At 44.4% G+C, this 10130-nt stretch overlaps 1 protein-coding gene across 1 annotated transcript; it reads right to left on the bottom strand.

Annotated features, from left to right (window-relative positions):
- Positions 1-208: 208 nt before the first annotated feature.
- Positions 209-8558, bottom strand: LOC120427521 (FHF complex subunit HOOK interacting protein 2A-like). The gene is made up of 6 exons (XM_039592390.1): positions 8321-8558; positions 2920-3735; positions 1725-2178; positions 1536-1666; positions 1266-1474; positions 209-1202 (listed from the first exon to the last, which is right to left on the bottom strand). Exons 1-6 carry the CDS (start codon positions 8399-8401, stop codon positions 476-478), a joined length of 2418 nt encoding a protein of 805 aa, XP_039448324.1. The 5' UTR covers positions 8402-8558; the 3' UTR covers positions 209-475.
- Between the last annotated feature and the right edge of the window lie 1572 nt (positions 8559-10130).

The raw sequence follows: 10130 nt of genomic DNA on the forward strand, positions 1-10130 counted from the left end.
GCGTCCAAGCTGTACCGATTCTTACGGTACGCTTCTGGGGACCCCAAAGTTCATGCTTCCCCTCGAGCTGAGCCTGCGCAGAAAATTTGTCGGTCGGTATTATAAGCCAAATCTTGCTCAGATTTGTTTTCAATTTGATGTAATGTATTGAAATACATTTTTATTTGTGATGATAAATTTCTTTCATTTTAAAATAAAACTCTGAATGTAATTTGGGACTAGAATATGCTTATATTGATATCACTTTCATTACAATGAACGAACCAGTTTAAATTTACGCTAAAGTACGAATGCATATTTCTTAGTAAAGGAGCTGATTAAACTATATTGCGGTAAAACTTAGTCCATAATTCGGAGGCAAAGATCGCAGGGGTCGCTCTTGTTGCACGATCAAATTTTGCAAACTAATAAAAAGGTTCCATTCGTCTAGCATAAAACATTCTACCCATATTCACAATTCCACCTTCTTTTAAAATCACTCCGTCGCGTGGTGATACTTGACGAACGCGATCGCCGCCAGTTCCTTGCAAAACTCCTCTAAAACCACGATCGACTCGAACAGCGGGTCGTTAATTTCGTCCTCCTCTTCCTCCGGGGAAGGTTCCTCGGACGAGGTGTGCTCGCAGCAGTCCTTGTGGTACAGGGGCGGGTTCGCCAGCAGCCGTTTGCCCGTTTCGGCGATCTTCTCCTGGAAGTTTTCGACGCGCGGGATTTCCGTGAGGAGTTGCCGCGCCAGGAAGTGCATCACGGACCAGAGGGTGGTGGCTCCTGGGGCAACGGGGACTTCCGGACTTAGAAGGATCTCGTGCAGGTAGGGATGGGGGAAGAGGGCTAGTTTGGAGAGGATCGCGATTACGGCCAGGTTCAGCTCGTACGGTTGACAGCTCATCTGTTTGACGTGCGAGAAGAGTAGTTTTAGGAGAGGGCCCTCGTAGAAGCTCTCCTCGGAGATGCCACTGTCGCCGCAGCGGACCTCGTTCAGGTCGGTTTTGGTTGGGCGGGGTTTGGGCTTCGCCAGGGGGACTTCCTCGGAGTCGGGTGAGTTTAGGGGGCTTTCGGGCCATACGGCTTCCACGGGCCAGTTGAAACCTTCGGTTCTTTGGATCCACGTCTGGTAGTGCCGACTAGCGTCTTGCATGTACTCCTCGTAGCAGATTCCGGCGGAGTCGTTCATGATGTGGCGCGGGAGGAGAAGGAGGAAGCTGGAAGATAAAATCGTTTTGAACCAAACTGTAGAACTGTCACGTGGTTTGCAGAGAACTTACTTGTTGATCACCTTCAGGATGTTGTGCGGTGCCAACGTCCGGGACTTGATCGGTCCATCGGCACTGCCTCTCCGCCGCTCGCGGTTGTCCTCTTCGTCCGACCAGGACTGCATGTTCCGAGTAGCGCCCAGGTCGTAATACCCCCGGTTGTTGATGTACAAGAAGAGCATACCGTGCAGAATCTTCTCGTGTGGGTTATCCAGCAAAGACTAAAGCGGGAATGTTAGTTAGTGAGAGGGGGGTTTCTGAGTTAGGGATGTTAACATTTACTTCAACAAATTGCAACGTTTGCAGCAGAAGGTCCGAATTTTCGTGCGCGTTCTCAATCAGTATAGTTAGCAGACAGTCGGCTCCGTTAATGCTCGAAATGTCTCCCTCACCGATTAGCCAGTTAGCGATTTCTAGAAGCGTACGACAAGGTTATGAACGGTGAGGAATGTTAGTACCATTGATTGTTACCGTCCAGCAGTGTTTTCGACTGGGTCTTCTTGATGATCTTCGCCGTCAGAACCAGCATGAACGGAGCGTAGCTTCCCAGCAGACCAGCCTCGATGTAGCTGACGAGCAGCTGATTCCGGATCAGCTCGCCTAATTCCTCCGCAATCACCGGACTCTCCTTCATCAGACAGTCACAGTAGTCCAACCAGCAGAGAAAGCTAGTCAGCTGATACCTTCCAATAAAGTGCGGCTGTTCGCTGTCCCTCGGAATCAGTCCCCACGAAACGTTGGCATCCTCAATGTCTCCGGTGTCCATATCTTCCGGAATCTGCTGGCAGTGCGTCGCCAACCGGTCCGCAATCATCCCGCAGAAGCGACTCAAGCTATTTCGGATGGCGTTGCACGATTTATTCAGCGTTGGTAGCGAAGCTAGAATCAGGATTCCCTCGCAAGCCCGAACGATTATTGTACTGTCCTGAAAGTTTCCGAAACTGTTATCTGAACCAAGAATCCCGTCACCCAGACATGCATTGGCACTGCACTTGGTTAGCACGCGTGCTATTTTTACGGATAGCACTGCGTTTTTGATCATAGCACTCGCCCTCGCACTCTAACTAAACTGGTAACTAAGTTGATTTTTCCATTTGTTGACAAGAAAACAACAGCACCAACATCAAAAAAGTGATGCGAGTAATTTCATTCATTTTCATCGGAAAGTTTGGTGTATTGCAAGCGTGCAAGGCTTCGATGTGAAAGGTTCATGGTTCTATTCTCTCTGAAGTATTTTTTTTCTTTAGTTTATTACACGATTTTTTTTTCTTTTAGATTGTCGCGGAGAAATAACCAGAGAATCAAGAAAACGGATCAAAGATTGTCCACAATTCTTAGCGCTGTCAGTTCAAATCCAAAGTTTCCAAATACCGTTTATGGGCTCATCCCAGCCTTCAGAAGTCAATGGCCCAGAAGAAAATTAAACGAAAAGGGCCCTCCAAGACCTGTGGGTTGTTTTACAAGGTAGTTGCGCAGATAGTTTCAATTGTCCTGGCGCCAACGACAAGTAAAAAAAACTAATTTCTTTGGCGTGCTATTTGGGAGTGCTAATTAATAGCACTAGCACTGTGCAACACGTAGCATGCGTTGAACTTGGTGCAAGTGCTAAATTTGATGTTCCAGTGCAGAGCGTGCCAATGCACGTCTGCCGTCACCTACTACTTACTGCACTATCCAGATAGCTCACAATGGCATCAAATAGAATAAAGTGCTCTTCGTCATCACAGTCACACTTGAGCTCAGCCGGGCCCTCGTTCAGATCCGGAACGGCCACCGAACTTCCAGCTCCACCCTCGCAGCTCGGCTCCTCCTTGATCAGCGAAACCCGCCGCGAATCGTACTCGATCTTTGTGCTCTGAAACAGCGGGTTGTTGACCGGTGGCTTCGTAACGGCCACCCCCTTCCAGCTGGCCAACATTTGTGCGGAATGGTGATGAGACTTGAGAAACAGGTTGACCAGAATGGAGTCCTTGCGGACGAGTCCGGCCACGGTTTCCAGGAACAGGATCTCCTCCTTTTCGTACGGCGACGCCAGCGTTCCGTTGCACAGCTCGACCAGCTTCTGGACCGGCTGGAAGAGGCTGGCGTGCCCGAGGGGCGGGCTCTTCATGCAGGACAGCAGCCGGCGGATCCAGTTCAGGATGACGAGGCGAGCGCCCGGTGGGGCGTCGTTCGCGGCGAGCTCCACGAGAACGTCCAGCGGGCGGTTGTTCAGCACGAAGTCCATGCATTCCGCTTTCGCGCTGGACACTTGTGGATCACTAGGAGTTCCATCCGGGACGTCTTCTGGGTTTACGCTTTTAGCATGCTCTTGCTGCTGCTGCTCCTCGCGAATCAGTATCTGAAGCATCTGCTCCAGATGGACCGGAATGTTGGTATCGTTGATGTGGATCTTTGGCAGGGTCTTGTCCGCGACGTAAAAGTTCTTCACCAGCTTGTAGTGGTAGTCAAAGTCCTGCAGGGCAGTGGGTGGCGGCGCGAGCTGGAGAAAGGAAGATAGAAGTTATTTAACATGACATATTGTAAGATACGGAATTCAACGTAAATCCTTGTTCTTTACTATAGATCAGAGCAGGTTTTGATGACCCGGCGATGGAGTAACAATCGAAAAATCTTGGGAAGGCAAACATGCAGACAGCTAACAGCCTTCATTCAGTTGTGTCGGAACATTTTAGACTTCAATGTCGAAATTTACTTCTCTTCATTTTCTCGTAATTATAGTTGAATCTCTTCCTTTACAAATTCGGTTTGGAATGTATGTATGTATGTATGTATGATCCCCATACCCGCAGGCAACTTGGTCCTGGAACACATGTGAGCGCTAGGTGAACAATTCGATCATCTTTTACTCCATAATCTGTACACCCACGTGCATAAGTTTTTTTGCACGAATTTTAATGCTACAAACACCGGCGCATAGATCAAAATGGTTTCCCTTTTCCCTCCCCAAGCGCCGGAAATTTGTAGCGGGTGTAGGGACACTTTGCATAGACGCCCTTGTTCCCATCACGTCACTGAGGGTATGGAGCGACGAGAAATTAATAAGCATGCCCCCTTAGTCGAACCTTCATTAGAGAAGCAGGCAATCCACAACTCACAGCGAACGACCAAGGGAACACCCTACCGCGTATTTAATGGTAATTTGGCGTGGTTGTCTTGAGTGGTTTGAGCGAATGTTAGAATATTAGTGAGAGAGTTTTATGTTTTACAAAAAGAACGGGCTCACCAAATCATGTAATCTGCAAGACAGCTTCATTTGAGTTCCGGGAGTTGTCCGATTTAATTAACTTGCGTTCCGATGATCTCCCGTCGACAAACTTAAAACAGCCAACCACGACGTTTGACTGGGATTGGTGACGTTGCCGACAGACTCCATCGTTGTCCGTGGAAGTGAACCGGATGAAGTTGCTGCTGCTGGAAAATCTTGATTATGATGATTTTTTTCCGTTGGAAGCCGGGAAGCAGCTTCGATATCTGCACCAAACTTCTTTTCGAAGGTTTTGTTCCAAATGCTCCACTGGATACAACTGTTGAAGCGCTCGTTCGTGATCACCAAGTTTTCCACCGGATATTGCCAAAAAAGGGCAAAATTAAGCATTGATTTTATTTTTTGGAAGAAAATTTGAAGAACAAAATTGACAGCGAAAAATATTTCGATCCGCACACGCGCATGGTTTACTTCGATCTCCTTTACAAATTCGGTTTGGAACGTCACTAAATAGTCTTATGCTTGCTCTGACAGACGATATAAGATCAGACTGATCCACTTCCCGGGAAAGCCGTTCTCGTACATGATCTTCCATAGGTCTTCGCTATCGACCGAGTCGTACGCGGCTTTGAAATCGACGAACAGGTGGTGAGTTGGGATCTGGTACTCGCGACATTTTTAGAGGATTTGGCGCAACAAAAAGATGTGGTCCGTTGTCGATTACCCCACCACGAAACCGGCTTGGTACGTCCTAACGAAATCCTTTCCTCGCTTCGACAGACGACATACGATGATCTGAGACAGCACTTTGTAGACCGCTTTGAGAATAGTCATAGCTCGATAGTTCTCACATTCCAACTTGTCCCCCTTTTTGTAGATCGGGCATATTACTCCCTCTTTCAACTCCTCCGGTAGCTGTTCTGTGTCCCAGATCTTGACATTCAGCTGGTGCTGACAGATCACCAGTTTGTTCAAGCCCATCTTGATGAGTTCTGTACCGATACCTCTCTTTCCCGTTGCTTTGTTGTTCTTCAGCTTCTTGATTGCATCCTTAACTTCCTTCGTCGCGAGTACTGGTTCGTCCTCGCTGATTTCGTTTCTTCACTCGTCCTGGCCTCTGGGCCGTTCAGGTGCTCGTTGAAATGCTGCTTCCATCTTTCGATCACCTCACGCTCGTCTGTCAAGATTCTCCCATTCTTATCCCGGCACATTTCGGCCCGCGGCATGAAGCCTTTCCGAGATTGACTAAGTTTCTCTTACGCGTTTCATTGGAGCGATACTGCTGTTCCATGTCCTGGCACTCCAACTCTTCCAATTGGCGCTTCTTATCCCAGAAGAGATGGGTTTGCTGTCTTCGCAACTGTTTGTACGACTCCTTGTTCCCACGGGTGTCCCGCGCTGCTTTTTTCTCGTCCCAAATCGCCTGACATTCCTCGTCGAACCAGCCGTTCCGTCGAACTCGGTCCACGTACCCGATGGCGCTCGATACCGCTGCGTTGATCGCTGCTTCCATATGGCTCCAGCAGGCCTCCAGGCTTCGGCGAGCTCACCCTTGTCAGGCAACGCAGCTTCGAGTTCCCGCGCGTACTGGGTAGCGATCTCATGGTCCTTTAGTCGCTCCAGATTGTACCGCCGCGGGTGACGGTACCGGAACGTGTTGACCTCGAAAAGGCGTTGGCGCAGCTTTGCCACCATCAAGTAGTGGTCCGAGTCGGTAGGTTCTGACGTCGATTATGTCCGAGAAGTGCCGACCATCGATGAGTACCTGGTCGATTTGTGTCTCCGTGTCGTTTGGTGATCTCCAGGTGCCCGAGCAGGTGTAAATAACACGGGAATACCATATTTTGGTATTACTTGTTATAATAACAAATACCAAAATGTGCCCTTGGTTGCCCAGTAATAGATGGTATAATACCATGAAATCATACCAAAAATCTGTATGGGGAAGACCAAAGCAATACCAAAACGTGCCATTCCAAGGGCAAATGAATACCAGACAAATTACAACTTTCCGGGTAAATAAAAATCTTGTTGGACAAAAAACAATGAGAATTCTCTATAGAATTACAACGGGAATTCAATTTGGCTAATGGGATTGCAATGAGATATGGGTAGAATTTTGATGCTATATTTAAATTCTTCGAACAGGCAGGAAAACGAAGTCTTGCTTGGAGAGCCAAAAAATATCAGGTAAAGAAAACTAGAGGAATACTGGAATCGAACTCATGACAGGTAAGGTGCAGACACCATTTTAGCTACCCGTTTACCAACTGAGCTATCATCGCTTGTTGAAAACGAGCTGCTGCTGCATCAACATGTTTTAGCTGCAGGCAAAAATATCAGGAAATTCAAAGAAAGAGAAACAAACTAAACCAGAACGAGAAAGGCTATAGCCCAGGCAGCGTGGCATTTTTCGTGAGATTTTTGAGGATGCATGATTCCAACTGAATAGGATTCAACACAAATTCAATATTAAAAGGATTTTAGAACGAAGTTCGAATACCACATGCATACCAACATTTTGGTATTGAAAGAGTTATTTCATCAAATTAACAAAGATTGACATTATTTTATTGAGTTTATCGATTATGACGCAAAAGGCACACAATGTTAAATAAAATCCATTCTAAAATTTAAATTTTTTCACGTTAAACCTATTGTTGTCGTAAAGTTAATCGTCTAAATATATAAATGTTTTTCTTATCAATTTCAAATGTATCAGCATACTTTTAAGAATGTTAAACATCATTTAAAATAGATTTTTTTATGAATCACCTTTATTTTATAATATTTTTATTTAAAATACCTTTACAATACCAATGTATGGTATTCCCTAATTTATAAAGATCATCAAATGACTCTTTTAGACCAAAATAAAATAGTTGGCTTTAATTTGGAGTAGATTTGCGATTTTAAGTATGTAAGTAAGTAACAGTATGTCAAAATTCGATATTTTTCTAACATTTGCTCAATAACAAAACAATACCAAAATTTGGTATAATACCAGAGATTGGTATTAACTTACACTTTAGACATTTTTTCAAGGGCTCGCGAAAACCAACATTTGGTATTGATACCATTGAATGGTATTATTTTGCATTTCCCTTGTTATTTACCCATGCTCGGGTGTACATGTAGAGGAGGCTGCCGTAACCGATTGCGTTCAATACCGCTTCGTTGGTGGCTGCTTCTATATGGCTCCAACAGTCCTCAAGATGGGCTACGGTGAGCTTACCGTCGTTTGGCAACGCAGCTTCAAGTTATCACCCGTACTAGGAATCCATTCTTCTCTCAACTCACCATCTGTACCAATCCAATAAGGTATCGATTATCACCTTGCGCAAATCTTACAAGCGCCTCTAATGTTCTAGTTTCTTGTGTTTAAAGTCTAATTGGATGCACTTTTTGCCACTATAGGGTGCGACTCTTGCCTCAACAGTATTTCATATCAGCCGCCATCATTTGCACATTTAATAGGTTTGCATTCCAATTCGTTCCAAGATAACGATCTGTATGTATTCCGAGTATTCATAAACTCGTAACTGACTTGAGTTCTCCTCTCAACAATGCTGAAGTTCATTGTCGGCATTATTTTTCATCAGATCAATATTTGTATTGATTTTCATGAGCTCGTTCTACTGCTTTCCGACATGTTCCGCATGTAAACAATCAAACAGTTTCTTGCAGAAGGAAAAAGGTGCAACATGCATCCAGTCTCCATTACATAACCCCCAGCCACAACATATCGTGTTACAACCTGCATGGTTCTGCATTCTGCACACGCACCTGCAATTTCCTTCGGCGGATGACGCATTCCTAGAAGAAGGAGACAAAAATCGGCAGACTTTTCAGCACTCACCACATCGGCTGCCGTCTGCAGCACTTCCGAGAGTCGTCCCAGCATTCTGTCGATTTCGTTAAACTTCCGGCAGAGAAACATGAACCGCCCCTGGCTGAACTACTTGGTACGACGGTTCATGGTGGATCCAAATTTGGCAGAAAAAAAAAAGATGTGGTGACAAACCCGGACCGACCGATGGCCGAAAACTGCGACGACAATGTTTTTATTTTCACCACCAACTCTTTTTTCACACTGACTGCCAGAATGGAAGAGAACCGAGCATCGAAGAGGAAAAGGGAGCATTCTTTTATTACGTAACGCAGTAGGGGGGGGAGGGGGGGTCGGAGGCCGTGTTACGCTCCATACAAAATTTTTAAAATTTGTATGGAAATTTTGTTACGAGGGGGGGGGGGAGGGGGTCTAAAAGTCCGATTTTTCGCGTTACGTAATAAAAGAACGCTCCCAAAGATGTGTGTTGACGTTTACGTGAGGAGGGGAGAGAGTGCAACTTCACGAATACATGTGAGCGATTGTTTACTTCGTGGATTGTGGTTGGTGCGGTACGAATACTGTGAAAAAGAGTGGGTGCAAGTGATTGTACCTTAAACTGGTGTGTACATGTTAACACTTAAAAGTCCATAGAGCTATCTAAGCCCGATCTCACACACACTAGCTCACCATTTGTTTTGCTGGCTGGTACAAAATTTAACCTCACTTTTTTTCGTGTACGTACACGCAATACATGCGCACGTGGATAACTCTATAGATTTTAGTGGATTTTATGCTTTTTTTTGTTCTTGATTTTTGTACAATACGCTTTCTAAAACCACCCTTATTTTTTCAACTATTTTTATATATTTTCTTACCTATTGAGTTTAAAGCCTCATTTTTTTAACATTCATCAAACAATGTTTTTGCCATATTGGTCTGTAACTGTCTGTAACATATCCTGCAATTATTTTTATTTAGAATTCAGTAAACATGTCCAGATTTTTCGTTTTTTTTTGTAAACTTCACGTTGGCCTCGACACGCTCGATTGCTTGCAATGGTCTTGTTCTCAACCTAATTATAATAATTTTGAACATAATGTAGCAGAATTCTGAAAAAGTTCCCAAAAATTTCCTTATGATGCTTATCGTAAAAATCTTTTAAAATATTCAATAGTCAAACATTTGAAATTAGTATAAGTATGCATTTTCAGATCATATTAAACAGTTCAAGTGTTTGTAAATTTATGTGATCTATTATTGCACACTTTGCACCAAATTCTCCACCCTTGCAAATCATAACTGCACACCAAATATTTGCACACTTGAAATCCTACCCCTTCTCCCCCCCCTCCCCCCCGCTCGCCTATAGTGGTGCGTGTCTCGACTGAGCTTTGATGCTTTCGACCACTTTAGAACAGTTTCAAACAAGGGTGTGTGTCTTGAATAGTTTTTTTTTCTGCTGTAGTTTGAGGTGTGCACTTTGCTGGAGAGCTTTTCACAAATTGCACGATTGTCTAAAAATCTCTGAAATCCGCAATAAATAACTATTATAAATAACTAAGTATCTTGAAAAGAGGTAGAAACGAAAGATAAAAACAGAACAGTTGCATCCAAAATGGCTTGTTTTTATGCTCAATTTATTGCATAATTAAAAAATAATAATCACAAAGAATAGCAAAATGCTGTTTAGAAGGGGTGCCCAATCTCCTGGCACTGTTGTTCACATTTTATATTTTCGAGGTGGTCTCAGTCGATTAAAAAAACAAAAAAAAAAACAGAAAAAAAACAATTTTAATTTCAACAAACCTAGGGAAATACAGGTAAACATAACATTTTG

The sequence above is a fragment of the Culex pipiens genome, chromosome 3, assembly GCF_016801865.2.
Source record: "Culex pipiens pallens isolate TS chromosome 3, TS_CPP_V2, whole genome shotgun sequence".
Taxonomy (NCBI): Eukaryota; Metazoa; Arthropoda; class Insecta; order Diptera; family Culicidae; genus Culex; species Culex pipiens.